This window comes from Falco naumanni, chromosome 8, assembly GCF_017639655.2.
Source record: "Falco naumanni isolate bFalNau1 chromosome 8, bFalNau1.pat, whole genome shotgun sequence".
Taxonomy (NCBI): domain Eukaryota; kingdom Metazoa; phylum Chordata; class Aves; order Falconiformes; family Falconidae; genus Falco; species Falco naumanni.
Window position 1 is genome coordinate 39,881,972 of NC_054061.1, and position 21,247 is coordinate 39,903,218.

Consider the following 21,247-nt stretch of genomic DNA (forward strand, 5'->3'; position numbering starts at 1 on the left):
TCGCGCTCCCCGGGGCGCACGCGCGGCCGGTCCCTCCCGCCGCCGGGCGGGGTGCGCATGCGCGCGGCGCCAGCGGCCGCCGGTCCCCTCAGGCGGTGCCGTCCGCCCGGGCCGGTGCAGCGCTCGCCGCGCCCCCGCCGGCGGTGACAGCGGCCCCTCCCTCCCCCCCCCCGCAGCCATGGCGAGCGGCCGGGCTGAGGAGGCAGCGGCGGCGGCAGCGGCCGAGGAGGAGGAGGAGGAGGCGGCGGCGGCGGCGGCGGCGCGGTTGGCGGCGGCGCTGCGGCAGCGGTTGCGGGGGCTGGGAGGCGGCGCTGGCGGCGGCGCAGCGGCTGCTGGTGTGGGAGAGGCCGCTGCACAGCCTGGTGACCGCCGCCGCGCTCGGCGGGGCCCTTTGGTGAGCTGGGGAGGGGCAGGCCGCGGGGCCGGGCCGGGGCCGCGCAGGTTGGGCGGGCGGCGCTCGGGGGCTGCCGGGCCCTCCCGCGGCGGGGGCCGCCTGCGGGCCGCCGGGGCCGGTGGCCGTCCCCACTGGGCTGCCTGCGGCCAGCGGTGCCGCGGCAGAGCTGGGGGCTGCAGCTGCCGCAGCCCAGCGCCGCGGGATGCGCCCGGCCGGGAGCAGCCGCGCTGTCCCATCGGACAGGCGTAAGCAGGCCCCTCCCTGCGGGGACAGGGTGCCAGCACCTCGGGCAGGATTTGCCCCGCGATAATAAAACGCAGCTGGGCTCCGCTGGAGGCTCGCCCAGGCACGTTTCTGGGTAATTTTTGCATGCACGCTTTATCGGTTGACTTCAGCCCGGAACCGTGGTCGGTAAGCCCCACAGCCTCCTGCGGCGGCAGGCTGCGGTGTGGTGTTTTATTTAAGCTCTTCTCGGTAATTTTTTCGCGTGAATGCAGAGGCTGCTCCGTTTGGGGACGAGCATGTTCCCTCTGCCGCGCCTTCCCCTCTCTGCCTCTCAGGCAGGGCAGCAGCACCAGGAGTGAGAGTGGCAGAGCCCAGCTGTGGAGGGGAATGAAAAACATCCTGTGTGTTTGTATAAACAGTGCGTCAGTTTTACTGGCAGAAGCACTCTCAGCCAGTGGCTTTCTCAGCAGAAAACGTCAATACTGGCCAGGGAAAGAGTTAAATGTTGTTTGCAGATGAAATAGGAAGGAACGGATTCTGAAGTCAGAGAAGGGGAAAGTATGTGGCCAAACAGCCTTTGAAGTCAGTCTGAAGAGGCCACTGACGTCCTGCTCCCTCATCCATATGATTATCGGAGGCATATGTGGTAGCCCAGTATGTAAATGGTTTTGGACTACTCTACCAGCTGGAAAGGTCTCAAAGCAGAGCTTTGAAGTTTGTGGGAGGGGAAGAGGCATGCCATGAGATGGCAGGGAGGGTAGACAATGACAGCTAAGGGACTGTGTGTAAAAAGGTTGAGAACAAAGCACGCCCAGAATATGGGACAGCAGAGGGAGATTTAAATATCACAGAGAGGGAGGAATTTATGGTCCCATGGAGGATTCCGCCAGCATCCTTGGACTGCAGTCCATAAATGAGGTGGAATAGGAAGAAATTCTTCCAAAGCAGACGTGTTAAACTACAATATTGTCCTATGAGAAGGGATAAAAACAGTTGATTAGGTCATTATGGGTCCTGTAAGCCCATGGAAAGTGTGTAGCACTCATTTTGTGGTGCCTGGTGAGGCAGATCTTGCTACCTCTGACTGTGGCTTCGTTGAAAGCACAGCCCTTCCCTGTGCTGCACAGCAAGATGCTGTCTGGCTCTGATCATTGTTTGGTGCATTTGAGATTAGTTATTTTTAAATAGTCACTGAAGAGGAGCAAGGAAAATAGCAGAGCGGCTCTTCCTTTCTGGAAAGGAGGTTCATTGAAGGAGTGCAGGTGAATCTGTTTCCCAGGCATTTGTTTCTGGAGTAACTTAATAAAAACAGCTCCTCTGAGCTGAAGGGAAGTGCTGATGCTCTTGCTTAGAGGAAAGGAGGAATGCAGACAGCTGCTGGTTGCACAAGTGCTACCCTGGGACTTTTGCTGTTGAATCTGTATGGAGTGGGGAGATAAACTCTGACGGTGCGATTGCGTGACTATGTGTGAGGAGTGGTGTGTGAGTTGGCATTTGGCTGAAGCCAGCGTGTTGATGAGAGACATGAAAGGTTTTATGATAGAGTCCAGCAAGCTACTAAATCGTTTAAGTGCTAGGCTCTGATGAAACGGGGAGAGGTTTTTGATAAAAGAACAGGCATCTAGAAGCAGATGCATGATGTGTTTTGGTGCTACCTGTGGGTAATGCTGGACCTTGTGATTACAAATAGGATGTAAGATTTCAGCAAACAGGCTGCTTCTCAACCAGTCTTCTGCTACAGCAAAATCTGTACTTATGTTATCTGCAGCCTCCACCTTGAGAATTTGCAGAGACTTGTGCTCGTATGAGGGAGCATTAGCCTTGTTTTACAACCGAAGGAGGAGCTCAGGAGCAGGGGAGGAGAACACTGAGAGATGGCAGGTAGTCAGCTATCTGGTGGTGGGCAAAGGCACCATCTGAGAATCTGCTGTGGGCGGGGGTGGGTGTCTGCAGAGTACAAAGCTTCCTGCAATGGCCGGTAGCAGTCGGATGTTTCTGCTCTGCTGTACCCTGATCCATGTCTGTTTGCTCATCAAGAGCAGTAACTTGCTGCCTTTTTCCTGCCTAACAATTTCTCGTTTGATTTCTAGGTTGTTTTCCTCCACCTCCCTGAGACCTCTCTTTCTCCTCAGCATGTCCCTTCTTGGCATCCTCTTGCTGGAGAGATGGAAGCCCAGGTTCCTCTTTGATTTCTCAGGTATGTGATGAGTAGCGCTGTAGCTAGCGACACAGTTCTGTTGTTACCAGCTGCTGGGCTATGACCACAGACAGTCCTTTCCCAGCTGTTTCATAGGTCATGTAAGTCCTGTCTGCTATAACTGTAGGCTTTGGTACTGGTGCTGCCTCTTACCTATTTGTGTCAGAGTATTAGGATATATCCTTATACTCTGGGCATAGGGAGAATTGCTCCCAGTGCTGAGAAGTTCTGGGAGTGGCTCATTTTGACTGCGGCTAAGGGGGCCCAGCTAGCTTATCAGGGAAGCTGGTAACAGGGATTATGCAGTGTTTCTGCTGTGTTCTTCCTCTCCCGTAAGTGTCATGTGGAAAAAGATCATTCCAGGTCTAAGCATATATGGCCAGTGGAGCTGGGGGAAGGAAATGGGGATTGAAGTGTATTGGTTTAAGTACAGTGTGGGTTTGTGCCCTGAAAGTGGCAGAGCAGAAGAGAGCCACTTCTTGTGGCGGGTAGCAGAGTGGATGATGAGGTCTGACAGCAGGGACAGTTAGTGTATTGTACCTGTACTGAACAGCATCTGGTCTCCAGTTAATCGGTGAGCCTGATCACTTGGCTTATCCTTCCAATTTATTGAAGAGTCTTTGCCAACGTTAGACGCAAAAGCAACAAGGGGGATAGGCTCGTAATGGTGATAGGCGTGGATTGGCTGCTGTCTGCTTTGAGTGCCTCCTTCATTGGAGTTTATTAAATGACTGAACCCAGACCTGCCTACTGTATCTGCTGCTGCTGTTCAAAGGCAGCTCGGGGGCCCTCCACCCCTGTCCCCCTACTCTAGGGAGGGTTTCTGAATGAAAGCCTCTCTATATGTGTGTTTGTAAGGTGCCCTTTATTTGACCTAAAAGGTACTGACTTAAAGGGTGCTTTCACAGAAGTCCTGATAAGATTAGGTATGTTTCAGCTGTAGTCTTGAAACTGTTTGCTTTGTGTGGTTCAGGTAACGAGGCAGCTAAACTGGACTGGCCAATTTAATTTCCTGCTTATTCACGTTGGATTTGTAAGGAAATAGTTTAGAGCCAACCCAAAACATCTCACTTGAAATTTGTCCAGAAATGCAAAAGTCTGCTCTCCAATACAGAATGGTGTCATTGAGACAGGTGGAGGTAGAATCGCTTCAGCAAGTACCAGGCCTGTAAAAGTTGTGTTATCACAGAAGAAATAGGAAATCCATACTGAAATCAATGTATATGTTGCAGAGCAGTGAGGAATAAAAAAGAAAAGCAAACAAAAAACACACCAGGGCTTAGGCTCATGAGTGTCATCAGCTCTGCAAGTTGTCAGTGCACATCCTACTGAGCAACTCCTCAGTGTTCTTCCCCATATTTCACTCCTTGCTGCTTTTCTGGTGCTGACAGAGACACCTTTCTGATGTGCTTGATTAGGCCACAGCCCTGATTTCGGTATGGTCCGCTGACCATGCTTCCTCAGCCTCTGCAAGGTAGGAGCAGTGCTCTGCATTCTTGAGGGGCCTCTGGTTGAACTGGCACTGCTTTGGGGTTCTTGTGTGCCTCTTGCTTCCTGCTGAAGCAGAGCTGCAGCTTTGTGGCTTTCCTCCTCAGTGCTTCCTGCAAGTCTTTCCTGGAGCTTTTGGAAGTAGGTCAGTACCACACCTTCAAGAGTCGGCACGTATATACACAAACCTCAGCCTGTGGCAGTTCTGTATGTCTCAGGTGACTGCTTATAGCATCACTTCTGAAGGAATGCTAAAACCTCAGTGTGTATTCTGCAGTTACTCATACACTGTGATCAGGGACACACTAACAGCAGCGAGATTCACAACTTTTTTAGGTCCTGTCAGGAAAGGCTGTATATTTTCACCTCCCATGCAGGTTATTTTCTCCATATGTAACCACCTCTACATGGAGTTCCACTTAAATATTGTTTAAGGACTTACGAAGCACCTTCATTTTGTCCTGAAATGGATATCAAGTAGGGATGTTTTCTGTAGCATTGTCAGCTGTGGTTTTGTTAGTGTAGGAGAGTGTAGTATGCAGGAGCTCTTGCAAAGGCTGCATTGCAATTGAATGCTAGTACTTCTTAAAAAGGGCCCCTGCTTTCTAGCTAGTTTACACGCAGATGGAGAATGCCTCTTGGGGAAGCATTGAAAACCTGTGAGAGCCGAGGAATCCATCAGCAATAATTTGTCAGTACAAACATGTAACCTGAACTGGTCTCCCAGAAGAGTCTGGTGTATATTGAGTGGTTTGTATCAATCCACAGCCCAGTGTGAAATGCCGACAGCAAGATTTCAGCCAGTTATTGATGATCTGAGGCCAGCTGTGGGTGTTCTGCTTGCTGGCTTAGTTGTACTGATGCCAGACAGTATTGCAGCACAGGTTGGAGTTAAGCCTTAACTGAGTGTATGTGTCCTGTTGGAAATGCTTCAGGGTTTTTGTGATTGGGCTGTTCCTCCAACTGGTTTAAGACTCCGGTGCTTTGGGATGGCCAGCAGGCAGACTGCTGTGCTACAGGAAGTAAGATACTGTTGATTTTAAAGACAGCTCGTGTTTTGCCAGATAGTTGAAATCACGTGAACGCTCTGCAGCCTGCTGAAATGTTCTGCAGCTCCCCAAAGTATCTCTGAAACCTTCAGAAGCAAGTGAGAATTGTTTCACTCCCTCTGCTGGCATATTTTGGATGGCTTGGATTACTGCGGGCAGTTGGAGAAGAATGGGTTTCGTGTGCCATCCTGCTTACTGTGTTAAGGCACATCTTTCCAGCAGAGTATGGCAAGCATCCCAGCACCTCATTTGGTAGCTGGTACAACCAGTATGGTCAGCCATCACAGACTGGCTAGTGCCAAATGTCATTTATTTGGTGATTTAGTGCAGGTAATAATGAGGCTTTTGAGGTATAGCTGGATTTTTGTGTGCTGTGATTAAGCAGCTTTAGATTCCTGAGCACAATAACAAAATACAGCAATGACAGTTGCGTGAGAGAAGCAACCACTCCGTGGGGGTGGAGCTGTGTCCGAAATACTCACCGCACGCCGAGCTCCCTTTGTGAGCAGTGCTTGCCAGCTGCCCCAGCCACTGTGCTGAACAGTCATGGGCAGAGGAGCGGATGGGCAGCCCAGCCTGAGAGCAGTTGACTCCTCTTGTCAGGCCTGATTACTGGAAATCTGGGTCATGCTCTCAAAGAATCGCCTCCTCCCCTGAGCGGATGGCCTCCCGCTCCACTGCACTGTGCAGGGCGGCTGGTGCAGTGCCTGCAGCTGTAGGAGGAGTCTGACATAGTTGGCCCAACATCCTGTGTCTTGGGAGAACAGTGGCAAGGCTGCTACAAGCAGTTGCTTTCTTCTGCAGCTTGAACTGGAGGCTGAAGTCTCACTGGGTGTTGGCAATGATGGATGTTTGCCTCTTCTGTGTGTCCCTGGGGGAGTTGTTGCTGCTTTTGGGCTTTGCATCTGGCTGATGACTCCAGGGAGGATTCAACCCCCTTTTTGCTCATGTTGCATTTTTCAGCCCATTTCTAACAATTGGCCTGGACTTAGAGCATAAACACTCTTCATGGATTTTAGTCCTGTTTATGCAGTGACATGCGGTATGGGAGATAGGGTCCTACTGATTTTTAGAACCTCTTGGACCAAGTTTGCTGTTGGCTAGACAACATCAAAGATGTATCCATCCCTACCACCTTTAGGACAGTAGGCTGACTGGTAGAGGAGGGTAGCCCTCGAGGGGCCTTCACAGCATGGTCAGGGCCTTGTTAGACACAAGAGGCTTATTAAGGCTGGAAGAGCTTTGATTGAGGCCTATACATCCTCAGACACTAGTCAGCTGGCCAGGACACCCAAATCTGTGGGCAGCGAGGCTCATGAGTTCCAGTTGTCATAGAAATATTTGGGATTTTTTTCCTCTATCTATCTAAAGGCAGAGAACAATCACATGTGGCTTCTGCCACTGAAACACCGCTCCTCCCTTCAGTACTGCATGAAGTGCCTGTTTCATCACTGGGTTGGGTGCAGAGAAGAATGGGAGAATTTCCCTTGCTCTTATCCAGACTGCTGGACCTTAGGAGTGTAGTTTTATCTGTGCATGGCAGAGAGGGCTGTCAGGGGACAAAAGAGCCCTAAAATTAGAGAATTATACACAAGACTGCTATTTGTTACTTAATTCCATGGGAGACAATAGAGACAGCAGGGAGATCTCTGGCATTTGTACACAGCATCCTGACAGGGACTGTGGTCTGGGCTGGTTGGTGAGAAATGCAGCTCAGACCTGCTGGTGCCACGTTGAGCTCTGTGGTGGGAGCTGAAGCTTTGCCCAGCTCAGAAACCACGCTGGCAGCCCTCTGTGAATGACAAGGGCTAGGCAGCTGCCCTAGGGATGGCACTGCCCACACACATGGGGTGCCAGGGCAAGTTGTGCAATTGCTGCAGCAGAGAGCCCGTGTGCTAGCAGCAGGGTGCACCTCAGATACGAGTGTCCTGCCATGTCTTGTCAACACAGGTTGCAAGTTTGGGGCTGGGGCACTCTGAGACCAGTGCTCTGGGTGCTCTGAGCTTCCCGGCTTCTTGGGCATCTCCGCATTGGCAGAGCATGGGAAACTGAAAAGTCCTGGACTTAAAGTAAGCATCAGTGTGTTATCAACATTATTCTCATACAAAAATCAAAAACACAGCATGGTGCCAGCTACTAGGAAGAAAATTAACTCCATCTCAGCCAAAATGAGGACACCTGAGCAGCTCAGACTCCAAGCCAGTGATTCCTGCTTGCGTGACAGCATGAAGAAGGTCCCCAGGGTGCATCCCTAGCTAAGGATGATACATCTCCAGCTCTGCTCTGTTCAAGTGATAAAAATGTCGGGTTGTGTTTTTCACTTGGCTGACTAATCTGCTGTGTTCTCTCTACAGCACAGCCATCGGAGGAGCCAGGAGGGGAGAGGTAAGCTCACCGATGTGTTCCGTGGTGAGAGGGGAGAGTGGGGAAGCCTTAATGTAGTGTGGTGATCTCACTTGCCCTTTTTGCTGTTGTCGATAGACTGCATGGCTCCTGCTGTGAAATGTTGGGAGCTGTTTCTACTGCACTGGGAGCTGCTTATCAGCTCAGGAGCCACAGTTTGAGACTCTGGGGAAAGTTAGTGTTCTTTCAGTAGCAATAAAGCTCAAGTAGTTCTGACGTTAGGAACTTGGGTTTCTTCCCTGGATCTGTCCTGGACTATTTTAAGAATCGTCCAGAGAGAAGGAAATCCCTGAGACTGACTTTTGCAGGCCATACGTGCTGTCTGTGGTGGCGTAGCTTGCATTCTGTGCTTGGCCGTGGTTATAGGTCTGAGCCCTGCACTGGCTACCTCAAGACTTGGTGCCAGAGGAAGCCACATAACTAGTTCCACCTCCAGCTCTTCTGTCTGTGTGGCTTTGAGTAAACTCCTTTGCATCTTGGGCCTGTGGCACAGGGATGCTGTGGCATGGTGTCTGCTGCTGCTGCTTGGTTCAGGTGGCTTTTGGCTCTCTTCCTGATTAAAGGAAAAAAGTATCTCCAGGTGGCTTCTGTAGTTCAGGTGAAGATGCAGTCAGTATTGTCAAGCCTTTGGTAGGCATCCCTGCTTCCCACTGCAGCTGTTCCCTCCCACAACAAAACAGACCATGTTCAAAGATTGTCTTCTTGCTCTTGTCTGTCTCTAGTGAGGGGGTGACTTCAGGGGCACAACCTCACCTGCTCAGTGTCCCTGAGCTGTGCCACTGTCTGGCAGAGAGCTGGGTCACCTTCAGGCTGTACCTGCAGGAACTGCTACAGTACAAGAGGCAAAATCCTGCCAAGGTAAGCTGGAGATACCTACTCTTCTGTGCAGGGGCTTTTCTTTCCATTACTAGTGGCCTAGGAGATGGAAGAATGTAAAATCATTATTTTTACAATTGCTGTCCCGATTTAACATTTGCTGTTGATTCCTTTCAAACTCTGTGCCATGGGAAGCATAAATAATGAGTAATTGGATTCCAGTATTTGTAAGCTGGAGTTGAACTTTAGCCCTCTGTGAATGGCTAGCTATGCTTAATTTTATTTTTTAGCATGCGAAGGAAGCTCTTAGATTGGGACTGAGGAGAAAAAAGGGAGCCTGCAGTTTCTGCCCCTTTCACAGGCTCCATTTTTAAGCTGGTCCTACCTATTTTGCTAGCCAAGATCCTAGCTAGCCCAGTCCAAATGCAGCAGTGTTTCTGATTGCATAGAAACTTGTGATTAACCATGCTGTGATGGCTCTGTGTGTTGTTTGGAAAGGGTTTGTAGACAGGAGTTGCCTTAGGATCACAAAAAATAGGACAGGCCAGCCACTGGGTTTGTATCAGGGTTGCTGAGGTCCAGTGTACCAAAAGGTTTCTATGACTGCTGATTACTCCTCCTCTGTGAAAACACTCTCCCAAATACAGGCAGCAGGAGACCAGGACAAAGATGCCCATAAAGCATGAGTTCATTGGGAGCAAAGTCCTCAGAGGGCCCTTGCTTTTGTACACCCTTTCCATTACGAATGAAACTTCATCGTGGGATTTAGTTGATGCCTGAACCTGTGCCCTGGCTTGCAGGGTGTCTGTTCTCACTTCTCCCCCTCCCCAGGAGAATGCAGAACAAGCCATCAGGGCTGCACCATTATACTTCCACTTTTTCCAGGGGCAGAAGGTCCTGATCTGGTGGGAGCGTCGGTTCTGTTAATGCTTCTGCCAGCTGGTTTATGGCATAGCAGTGGCACAGCATCTGGTGACTCTGTAACAGCTTCCTGTCTCTGTCAGAACAGTACAGGCTTCTCTTAAAATGCCAGGCTCTGCAGCAGAGATGTACTCTAAAATGGCAATTTGCATTATCCCATCCTAACCTCAAGGAATATAATTTACTTCGTAAAGAAGCGTCCAGTAAAGCTTTGATTCATTTTATTGGGGTGTTGGGTTGTCTTGGTCTTCCTGCACTTGAACCTCTAATGCTAACAGCTTAACCCAACCAAGCTGTCTGAGTTGTGATTGTCAGCATCTGAATGTTACTCAATGCAAAGCTGGTGTACTGACTTTATTAGGAGCGTCCCTCATTTTGCTCTAACTGGGTTTCCTGCACTGGTTGCATAGACATATCTCTGCCTCTTGTCACTTCTCTTTGTTCCTCTCTCTTCCTTCAGTTCTGCATGAGTGTCTGTTCAGGCTGCCTGATTCTGGCTGTAGTTGGACACTATGTTCCAGGCATAATGATCTCCTACATCATTTGTGAGTATAAGCAGCTCTCCTGTCTGACCTAAGCTGAAACGTGACCTAACTGTGCTGTTGATACACTGGTAGAACCGTGTTTGTGATTTTCTTGAGGGGATCTGCGCTAGATGATTAACACGGGTAGTGTGCTCCGGGCAGTCTCTGGCTTTAAGTGCATGAATGCAGTACAACGCCGGAGTCAGGAGGGGGAGCTCTCGCTCCCGGCCGTGCCGGGGAGCTCCAGGGGTGCAGGAAGCCGCAGCCCCTCAGTTCCTAGAGTGGGAAAATCCATATCGAGAGGTGTTAAGCAAGCTGCATGTTTAGTAAATAAGACCTTTTTCACTGCATTGTGAGTCCCTGCTAACTCTGTTCAGGTGGTTGGCTGCTAGCGCATCTCTGTATGAGCTCTATGCTGCTACCCTTATAAAAGTTTTGTTGATTTTTAGTTTTAATAACCTCATTTCAGGGCCTCTATTGCATGTTGGGGCTGTGATGCAGTGGCTGAAGAGGAGGGCTTTGTATTTTATCTTAACATAAATCCGTATCCTAACAGAGATCTGTGAGGAAAACCTGGTTAATCAAGCAGCTTTGGAATGAGTAAGATTAGCCATGGATGAGGATTTAGACAGAGTCAGATGAGAGAGCAAATGCCATTCAGCTGCGCCTCCCTCAATGCAGACTTTCTTGCTGGGCTGGGTTGTGCTCAGTCTGTCTCTCACATTCCCCACACGCTGTGTCCGCAGTGCTCAGCATTCTGCTCTGGCCTCTGGTGGTCTACCACGAGCTGATCCAGAGGATGTACACACGTTTGGAGCCCGTCCTAATGAAATTGGACTACAGTATGAAGGCAGAGACGCTGCACCACAAGCATGAGAAGAAGAGTAAGGACCCACCTTCTCTCTTAACTTTTTCTGGTGCCGTACTCCCTGGGTCGGAGCCCTAGCAAAGGGACAGTGGAGAGCACAGCTGCCAACACTGGTGATAGGCTACAGCAGAGCAGGGGAAAACAGACTGAAACTTTAGGGTTATGGGGAGAGAAACTGGACAGGTGATCCTGGGAATAACAAATGAAAGCAACAGGTTACACTTGTCTCTGGGAACCTTGGGCTTCTGGGAAACCTGTGCAGTTTCACAGTGTAGTAGGAGTGGAAAAACGACATATAAAGGCAGGGGTCCTCAAACTTTTTAAACAGGGGGCTGGTGCACAGATGAAGTGGCAGGCAGTCATCTGTGGCTGCTTGGTTTCCCCCTGCAACCCCCGGGGGGGGGGGGCTGTTCTGTAAGTACCGGGGGCCGGATTGAAGATGCTGGGGGGCCGTAGTTTGAGGACCCCTGTATAAAGGCATAAAATTCCTTCAGTCTCATGTAAAGCCTTTGTTCTTTTTCTCATAGAGCGACAAGGGAAGAGTGAGCCTGCAGCAGGTGATGAGCCAACGGCAGAAACAGAAAGTGAGAGTGAGGCAGAGCTGTCAGGCTTCTCCCCAGTGGTAAGAGCACAAAGAGTTGAGCAGGAACCAGTGCCTCCTGTCTGGTCTCTGGTATCTTGAGAGCCAAGGGGTGGTCTGGGTACAGCTGCATTGATAACAAACATCAGAGAAACCAGAGACTTCTTTGCAGAATCCCAAGGGAAGAAGGGTATTTGTTTGATGAAGGCTGTTGTCTCCAGTCTGGGTATTGAGAATTCAGTGCCACAGGGCTGATGATGCAGTAGCAGGACAGGGTGAGCTGTGCTCCATCCTCCTGCTGACCTGTGGTATCACTTTGATGGTTACACTTGATGCTCAGAGAATGTGAGTGTCTTGTAAAGAAATCAGCTCTGCTGGTGTTATGTGCAGAGGCTCCTCACCACCGGGAAAGGGAGATGAGCAGCACTAGTGTCTTGTACACAGTTCCCTGATCTCAGTCAGACTGTGTGTGACCTTTCTATATGTGCACCACAGAAATGAACCAAGTGTTACTCTTTACAGGAGCTCTGGGCATGTAGCTAGGCTGTGAGTTGGAAGCTTCAGCTTCCAAAGTAACTTGGATACTTGAACTGCTGCTGCCTGTAGAAGGCTTCGTTGGGCTCAGTGTGAATGCAAAAGGGAAGGGCTGTTCCACTCCTTGGTGATCCCAGGAGAGGAAGAAGGATCAGAGCCTTCTCAGACTCCCACAGGCTGATCCCATCTTGTTCTGGCTCTTCCAGGTTCTTCACTGAGAGCAGGCAAAGCTTCAGGCAGTGAATTATTGCAGGAAAGCCAGTGAGCTGAGACTGTCCTTCCCAGCAGTGCGATGAGCACTTTGCCCAGACCACTCCTGCTTTCATAGTGTCCCTGTGCAGCGTACTGTCCCTCCAGCAAAGACTTCTGCCTGGAACCTCTGGTTTGTGCAGAAGTGCCTGTAGGCAGCACTGGTAGTCAGGCACCCAGGAATTTGTCCCTCTGCTTTCATCCCATGCAGGTGGATGTGAAGAAGACTGCCCTGGCACTGTCAATAACAGATTCTGAGCTGTCTGATGAGGAGGCTTCCATTCTGGAGAGTGGGGGCTTTTCTGTCTCAAGGGCTACCACCCCACAGCTGACAGACGTTTCTGAAGGTACGTGATGGAACACCTTGCTGCCTTCCTTACCCTGGATGTATTTTTCAAAAACAACTGGTCCTCCAAACGGGAGAACAGGGAGAGAGCCCAGGTATTTGCCGGGGGAAGAGCACTGAAAGGAGGAAGCAGTAACAGCAGTGCAGCATGCCCTGGCTTCATGCCTGATCATGAGTTGGTCCTGAGTGGACATCTGCCTCTGATTACTGACCCACGAGGCAATGCTCTCTTGTGACTCCAGCAAGGGAGCAAGGCCATCCACAAAGTCCCATAGAAATAATTGTATAGTATAGTCATACACCCGTAAATGATGCTGGGTGAAACAGGTTGGACACCCCACCCTGTCAGACTTCACAAGCTGAGAGAAAGGCTGGTTAGTGGTGAGGTGAAGGTAACCTCTCAGATGTGGTCACTTGAGTGTCTGGGGAGGAACAGGCAGGTGACGTGCAAAATTTACCTGACCTTGTGGGTTTCAGTGGGGTGCTCCAGATGCAGAGAGTGTGAGCTGAAGAAGTAAGTCCTCTCTGAGCACAGAGTATGTAGAACAGGATGAGAAAAGGGACGCTCATCACATGAGTTGTGCCACTAGGTGAAGGGAATAACTACAGATCCTTCCTGCTGCGCTCCAAGAGCTGGGAGGATGCCCAAAAGTGAGCTGTGGTGTGTCACCTGAGGGGAGGTGGGTGGGAGGGGTCAGTGCTCTGGGTCAGGGTGAGGGGACTTGCTTCTTAATGCTGGTGCCTTTCAGACCTAGATCAGCAGAGCCTGCACAGCGAGCCAGAGGAGTCGTTTTCCAAGGACCTGGCAGAGTTTCCCTCCGTAGAAGAGTATCATTCCAGAGACCTGGGACCGCAGAGTGATGAAGACGCGTTTGGTGTGCCTCTAGGTCCTGAGCTTGCCCATGCTGCCCGTGAGCTGGACTCGGCAGAGAAGGAGGCTGCGGACTCTGACCTCTCCATCCTTCGCCTGGCGTCTCCTCTCCATTTTGTAAATACGCACTTCAATGGGAGCGGGCAGGCGGCAGGAGACAGTGCAGAGCCAAAGACTGTCCCTGCCCCGGGCCTGGGCATCTGCATTGACACGCTGAGTGAGGAGATCGTCACCACTGCCATTACCACGGCAGTGCAGAACACCCTCTCCGCCCTGCTGCGGTCCTCCGAGGCCAGCGAGGGACCCTCCCTCTCTGAGTTCCTCCCCACCGAGCCCGAAGAGAAACTGAGTTTCCAAGCACAGCTGTCAGAGAGCGAAGTGGTGGAGACAGAGACAGCAGCTTCACCAGAGGACGAGGAGGAAGCAGATGACTTTGAGCTACTGGATCAGGGGGAGCTGGAGCAAATGGATGTAGAGCTGGGGCTTGGAGAGGAGCAGGAGGCACAAGAGTCTCCAGCTGCTCCAGCCCCCCCTTCTCCCACACTTGCTGAGCTGCCAAAGCAAGAAGATGAGGAGGCGGCAGTGATGACAGCAGCATCTATGTCGTAGGTCTTCTTCATGCACCCCCTTTTCCTCCATCGTCACTGGAAAGAAGGAAAAACTCACATGGTGAACGTGCAGTGGGTTTTTAGATGTTTGTGTTGACTGGGATGGAAACGCGTCAGTGTTAATGTGCTGTGTCTGGAATAACGAATCCTTTCCATCCTTCTAGAGCCCGGCCTTCGCTGGCTGAGCAGGAGACGCCCCTGCCCTGTAGCTGGGGAGGAGCCAGCTCCTAGAAGCCTTATGCCACAATCGAAACACCAACCCCAGCAAACGCTTCCTAGTAATGGTGCAGTATTTTGGTCTGTCTTCTGTTTGTCTTTTCGTTTTGCACGCAGAGTACCGAGCTAGCTGTAGCTGCTGCTAATACCCACATCCCCAGTAGGACATATGCAATCTTATTTTATTGGGTTTTTAAATGGCTAAAAGTGTAAATAATTTTAACTTCCATTGGTTTCGTCTGGGGGGGAGGGATGGGGTGCACAGTCAAACGCAGCTCTCAGGAGCTAGTGGAGGGAAAGGGGTCTTCGGAGGGGGGCATGGCAGTGAGGGGGCAGAAGCGGATGGGTGCTGGGCAGTGAAGAGACCCCCTTCTGCAAACCGTTACCACCTCTCGTGTCACTGCTGGAACAGGGTGTTGGGCAATACCTGTTTTTTCCCTGTCTGAGTCGGGTTCTGCTACTGGGTGGCTGTAGAGGTTTTTGCAATCAATGAAGTCTGCTCCTGGCCCTGTTCGGTACTCCCGTTCCTTCCTGCCGGGGTCTCCCGGGCATCTCTCGCCGTCTGCACCCCAGGCGCTGCAGGCACCCACCCGCGCTGGGTCGGGCATCGCCGCGTGGCGCCGGAAGGCCCCGCAGTGACTTGCAGGGAGCCGGGAGCTCCGTTATACGGGGGGGGGGACCCGCGCGCTGTGCCCCTTTTGGGGATGGGAGGGGGGTGGCAGGGGCAGGAGAGGGGACGGGAGGAGGAGGGAGGGAACCCCCCGCCCCCCGTTTAAGCCGTCCCGCCCGGGCCGTGCCCTCAGCCTCCCCCCGCGCCCGGGAAGGTCCCTCCGCAGCGGGCGCTGGGACGTGCCCCCCGTGGGTCCCGCGGCGGCCGCGCGCGGCGGGGCGGGGCCGGTGCTGTCCCCGCCCCGTGTGACGCCGTGCCGGAAGCGGGGGCGGCGGGAGCCGCCGCCGGGGCCGCCATGGAGTTCCCGGACCTGGGCGCGCACTGCTCCCGGCCCGCCTGCCAGCGCCTGGGTGAGGGACGGCGGCCGCGCCGGGGGTGGGGGGGGTACCTGGCGGCCGGGCCCTGCTCCCCGCCCGGGCAAGGCGGCGCAGACCGGGGCCTAGGCGGCGCGGCGCGGGTAGCCCGGCCTCCGCAGGGGAGGGGGGGCGGCGGGGCGGTGGCCGGCACCCGCCGGTGTGGCGAGGGGTGAAGGGCGGGTCGTGCCGCCCAGCCTGCCCTTGGCGGAGGGCGCGGGGCGGCCGCGGCCTCTGGGCGCCCCGCCGGGGCGGAGCCGGGTGTCGGCTCTGCCCCGGGCGACAGCGCAGGCGGCGGCTATCGGTCAGCGACAGCAAGGCCGGGACCCGGCAGGGAGCCCGGACCCGCCGGCGGTGGGGGGCTCTGGGGGCCCGTCTGCCCCCCGGGGCTCACGGCAGCGGCTGCCCCGGGTGGGGGAGGGCCGCCCGCCTCGGGCTTGAGGCTGGCAGCACCCGGGGAGCTCGGTGTGGTGTCGGGATGCTGCTCCTGAACCCGGGGAAGGGATGTTTTAAGGAGGAGCCCGAGGGGTTCCTGGAGATGTAGCTGCGGACCCGCAGCCCTTTTGTTCCCGTGCTGGGAGCTGGGGGCAGAGGGGAGCGGCCCCGGCTTTGCCGTGGCTCCGGGCTGAGCCGTCGGGAAGGCAGAGGTGGGGGGGGGGCCGGGCCGCAGGCGGCAAGCACCGGCCTCAACGGGCTGTGTCTGCGGCGTCTCCCTGCTCCCAGACTTCCTCCCCCTGAAGTGCGATGCCTGCGAGCAGATCTTCTGCACCGACCACATCGCCTACGCCCAGCATGACTGCACCTCTGCCTACAAGAAGGTGAGGGCGGAGGGGAGGTCTAATCCAGCCTCCCACACAGAGCTGCTGAGCTTTCCCGGCCAGGGATCAGAATAATTTGCGACTTCTTTTGTCGCTTGGGCAATCCCCTTTGGGACGTGTGCCAAGTCTGAAGGTGTCCCTGAAATCCAAGATACCTATTGGTGCCGCACACTTCCACCCCACCTTGTGCCACTGGGTGAAACGGTTTGGGCATCTCCCAGCCGTGCTGTCTTCCCATCCCAGAGCCTGTGCCCGTGCCTGTCACACCTGCCAGGTCAGAAGCAGCTCAGCTGTTTGGGGGGTGCTGGGTGGGATCTCCCACAGCAGGTGATGCTGTGGAAGCTGTGGCAGGCAGATCCTGAGAAGGAGCGAGGTGACCGCACAGCACTTGAGGTTGCCCAGCTGCCAGCTCCCAGACCCTTTTTTTTGACTCTACAGGATGTGCAGGTCCCTGTGTGTCCCCTCTGCAACACCCCGGTCCCTGTGAGGCGGGGAGAGATGCCCGATGTCGTGGTGGGTGAGCACATTGACCGTGACTGCAAGTCGGACCCCGCACAGCGCAAGCGCAAGGTGGGAACCTGGTGCTCTCCATGTGGCTGCTGAGCTCTGCTGAGTCCCTGCCAAAGCCTGGGGGTGGGATGAAAACCACACACGAGTCAGCCCTGCTCGTGCCGCCTCTGCGCAGGCTGAGGGCAGGAAGGGTTGCTGAGCTGGAGGTGTGTGCATGTGTAGGGCTTTGTGGTGTGAGTCGGGGGCTGAGGTAGTGATGGAGTGGGGCTGGGCAGCCACCTGGGATATGAAGATGGGAAACAGCACGCTGCCGTTAGGAAGATGCGATCAGCTGCCCTGTCTTGCCAGGGGAGGAAATTGCTGCAGGAAGCTGGCCCTGCAGGATTCTAGCCCAGCAACAGCTGGAGGGCTCTGGGCTGCCCCCACTGCCCTGGCAGGGCAGGCAGGAGTCCCTAGGTGAGGTGGTCTCTCTCCTGCTGTGTATTCTGTGGTCGTGGAGACCCTTCACTATGGAGACTGAAGCACTAGTGAATTACTAATAAACTGTCTGAAGAAAACTAGTATTCAGAGACAAACTCCAGAGCCCCACAGAAGAGGCACTGGTGAGGAAAGCTGGTCACTGCCCAGGGCCCGGCATGGAGGCAAGGGACAGCCCTGGCCTTGCAGGGTATGCTTCTTTTCACCACTGCCGTGTCATCTTTCAGATCTTCACCAACAAGTGTTTGAAGCCTGGCTGCAAGCAGAAGGAGATGATGAAGGTGATCTGCAACCAGTGCCACAAGAACTACTGCCTCAAGCACCGGCACCCCCTGGACCATGACTGCAGTGGAGCAGGGCATCCCCTCTCCAAAGCAGGGTGAGGGCCTGGGGACAGCCTGGCAGGGATGGGGCTGTGCTTGCCAGATGAGTGACAAAAGAATCCTGGCTCCTCCTGACCTGTTGTCTGGGACTGCTGTGTTCTCACACTCCCTGCCCTGTGCTCTGGGGTGTCCTCCAGCAGCATTAAAGTTTTTAGAGTCAGCACAGCTGTATAGACAGTCTGTCCCTCCTGTAGCAAAAGCTGCTGGCACTACCTGCTAGCTGTTTTGCTCTTGCTTCTCTGCCCAGCCCCGTATTCTGTAGCCGGTGGTTTCTGCCTATCCTGGCACAGTGTTCCGAGGAAAGAAACAGCACTTGAAACTCCTGGGTGTAGCTGAGTACCCACAACATGGGTACTCTTAGGAGGAAGAGGAGCAGGGAGCCAGGGAGGTGTCTTGCTCATACAGCTTCATCTCTCTGGTATTCAGTGCCCAGGGATGGCTCGTGATAGTAAAACAGTTGTTCACAGGTGTCCTGTCTGTCCTAGGCATGCTGCAGTGGCCAGAGCCCAGGCATCCTCCTCCAAAACAGTCACCGCGTTGAGCAGTGGAGCAGCCCGGCCAACAGACAGCCCCTCTTCTCCCGCCCTTGCCAGGTAAGGTGATTGACCCGACTCTTAATTCTGAGATGGGCACAACCAGGCTCATCTTGGCTCCCTGTGGGATGCAGGAGCAACACCTCTCTGCTTCTTGTGCACCAGCAGGGATGTGTACTCCTACCAGGGCTCCCTGCCTTGACAATAATCCAGCTTCTCTCCTGTTTGCAGAGGAGGCAGAGCAGCTGCACCACAGACTCGAAGCATTTCTCCTCCAGCTGTCATGCTGCAGAATGGGCTGGTGAGTAGCCTGGCCTGGGCATTTAGGGTGGGTTTTGCATGGTTCCTGTGCCCTGAGGAGCTACTGCAGCAACTGCTTTTTAACCCATGCTTTGCTGGTGGCTGTGGTGCTCCCCAGCTGGTCCTTCCCTGGCAAACAGGGATCCCAGGTGCTTGGAGAGGCCATCAGCGTTTGTGCTGGTGCCTGCGAATGGCACCTCTCAGCTGCGTTTGATGGTCAGCTTTCAGCTTTCCCCAAAGGGACAAAACACATTGGCTGTTGACCCTGGGCATTGTCTTTCTGATCGGCAAACCAAGGGTGGAGGAGGAGGAGACTGCATGCCGCTTCCTGCTGGTATTCTTAGCATGCTCCCTGCACGGCAGGCAGAGCTGCATTACCTTGGGCAGGGGGAGAGCGCTGCCAGTCTGTGCTAAGCCCTAGGCCTTCGCTTTGGCTGTGTCTGGCCTTGGAGAGGGGACATGCACCTACCTCTGGCCAGACAATACGGTACCTGCCGCATGTCCTCAGGGCTGCCTGTTGCCACCCTCAGCCAAGCTGGTGACAAGATGTTTTGTTTCAGAGTGAGGAAGAGGCACTGCAGCGAGCTCTGGAGATGTCCCTGGCAGAGTCAGCATGCAGCTCAGTGCAGCCACCCAGGTATGGCCTGGGGACACATGGTGTCACGCCCCAAGCCTGTGTATGAGATCTTCCCTGGGGAAGCATCATGTGGCTCTGGGATGACGTTCCTCTCAACACATGGCTTGGGATGATGCCTCTGTGTGGCTGATGGGGGAGAAAAGGAAGAGTCCAGAGCCATCACAGAGCTCTGTTCAGCAAGTAGGCCCTCCGGGGTGCTGGGAGGGGAGAGTGACTGACAGCACAGAGCAGGGCAAACCATTGTTTGACCACTTGTCAGCTGATGAGCGTGGTTAGAGCCTGACAGAGGTGGAGTAGGGGTGTTCACAGAGGACACCAGGGAGCCTACACCCTTGGGCACATTGCCTGGTGCTGCTAAAAGCACTGTCTTACAGACGAGTTAATATGGTTCTTCTTGGCCCAGGGTGCTGGCTGCCGGCCCCCAGCTGGATCTTCTGGTCCTTCCCCAGCCCCTGGTCTGTTCAGGGTGATCCTCAGCTGCTCCCTGCCCTTAGCTGTCCTGGGGGGTTGTGGTGACAGGAGATCCTGCCACCCCAAAGGGCTCTGAGTGCTGGGCCACTGAGCTCGGGGGACCCGAGGCACACAATGCACTGCTGTCCCCAGCAGCACACAGGAGGAGGAGGATCTGGCACTGGCCCAAGCGCTGTCAGCGAGCGAAGCAGAGTACCAGCAGTCACAGCGGCAGGTGAGTGAGGCTCCACACTGTGGTGGGGTCGATCCTGTCCTGGCTGTGCCATAGAGAGCCTCCTTGAGTTCTGCTGCTTCTGGCCTCTGTCTAGGGTCACTTTTCTCACCAGGAGAAAAGCAGCCTGGCCTGGGGCAGTGGCAGCATCACTGCTGAACACGCAGCCCTGGGCACTCAGGCACTGGATGTGCCCCCTTACAGGACAGAGGCAGGGGAGGGCATCCCATCTTCCCTTGCTCACTGCGTGCTTCTTCCCATTCCAGGCACACGGTTCAAAGCCATCAAACTGCAGCATGTCATAGGCAGGCGAGGCAGGGTGTGCCAGCGGACATGGGACTCCATTCGTGAATGAAGGAGCAGCTCTGGCCTCCCATGTGGATGCCATGGGGTTCTTGCCTGGACACTGACAACAAGAGTCTCTCACCAGGGACAGTTCATCTCCCTGGAGGCTGTAAGCAAGCCACCAAACACATGCTGACACCTCACCCTAGTACCTATATAAAATCGGTGCAGCAAATTGCTGATGCTCCTGAAGAGGTGAAGACTGTTGGACGAGGCCAAGCACACAGTGACCAAAGCAAGCAGCAGCCCATGGCGTGCACTTAGCAACAGCTGCCATGGCCACGTCCCAGCACTGCTGGGACTGTGGGGTGAGGGCAGAGCCAGCCTGGATGGAAATGTGGCGTAGGGACATCTCTGCATGCTCATATGTGCAGCCGGGCTGTGGCTGCCTGCTGCAGTAGTGGGAGGCTGGATTTTCATCCTCGGGGGGGGGGGATGCCAGCCCCTCAGCAATGAGCAGCTGGGGCTGGGGTGGTCTCACACAGACATGGCACGTCTGAATGTGTGGCTTCCTGGCAATGTGAAGGCAGCCCCTTCCCCACTCCCCATGCCCTCAGTGCCTCCCCTGCTGTTTGCATGCGTAAGAGCACGTTGGGCCTTAGGCTGGTGCCCAGGACCATTCTGAAAGCTGAGTGGAAACATCGTTTTCCTTTCTGGTTTAATTTAACAAGGGCCATTAACTGAGAAGTAACCTTAGCAGTGACTTGATTATAACTGTGTCACTTGCACAGGAGGACTGCAGCTGCCTGTTCTCTGCTGGCCTAAACTCCCAGGGCCCCGTTTTAATGCTGCTGGGTCAGGAATGCCTCCCTCCTTCCAGCCACACAGTAAGGGAACCCCTCCTGGGTAGCAGCAGCACAGAACCCCTTCGGGCAAACACAGCCCTGAGCCTGCAGCCCAGCCCTTCCTTCCTGGTGGTCAGAGGCAGGAGCTGTTGCCTGGGTGGGGGTAGACTTGTCCTGCTGGCTTCTGGTAAGGGGGGTCTGCAGCCACGCAGAGCAGTGCTGCTTTCCCATCTGCTGTCTTGTGCTTCCCTGCGGGGCTGTGCTGTCCTGCTCTGAGCAGCACAGGGCTGAGGGGGTTACCTGCTGGCAGTGCCTCCCTGGGGCTGGAGTTGGGTTCAGGCTGGGCTGAGGGAATGCCAAAACTTGTCAAAAGTGCTGCTTGGGAGAAAATAAAAGCATAGCACAAGATGCAGAGGTGCTTTGGGGGAGCAGTCACTTGGTGTCCGGCCCAGAGCAGTGAATCTC

At 54.2% G+C, this 21,247-nt stretch overlaps 2 protein-coding genes across 4 annotated transcripts; both read left to right on the plus strand.

The window, feature by feature from the left end:
- The first annotated feature begins 66 nt into the window (after window positions 1-66).
- Window positions 67-14,800, plus strand: RETREG2 (reticulophagy regulator family member 2). Its single transcript, XM_040602580.1, is given in 10 exon segments — window positions 67-295; window positions 297-394; window positions 2,710-2,816; window positions 7,708-7,738; window positions 8,479-8,614; window positions 9,954-10,038; window positions 10,764-10,901; window positions 11,413-11,507; window positions 12,460-12,595; window positions 13,344-14,800. Coding segments are annotated over 10 exon segments (1,674 nt in total). The 5' UTR covers window positions 67-178; the 3' UTR covers window positions 14,075-14,800.
- A 380-nt stretch (window positions 14,801-15,180) lies between these two features.
- ZFAND2B (zinc finger AN1-type containing 2B) lies at window positions 15,181-21,194 on the plus strand. 3 transcript variants are annotated; one of them, XM_040602581.1, is made up of 9 exons: window positions 15,181-15,309; window positions 16,036-16,130; window positions 16,569-16,700; window positions 17,345-17,496; window positions 17,986-18,093; window positions 18,265-18,334; window positions 18,894-18,970; window positions 19,574-19,655; window positions 19,919-21,194. In XM_040602581.1, exons 1-9 carry the CDS (start codon window positions 15,255-15,257, stop codon window positions 19,955-19,957), a joined length of 810 nt encoding a protein of 269 aa, XP_040458515.1. In that variant the 5' UTR covers window positions 15,181-15,254; the 3' UTR covers window positions 19,958-21,194. The 3 variants fall into 3 exon arrangements, with proteins under 3 accessions (XP_040458515.1, XP_040458516.1, XP_040458517.1); XM_040602582.1 differs by having other exon boundaries at window positions 19,577-19,655; XM_040602583.1 differs by lacking the exons at window positions 19,574-19,655; window positions 19,919-21,194 and adding an exon at window positions 19,374-19,552.
- The last annotated feature ends 53 nt before the right edge of the window (window positions 21,195-21,247 follow it).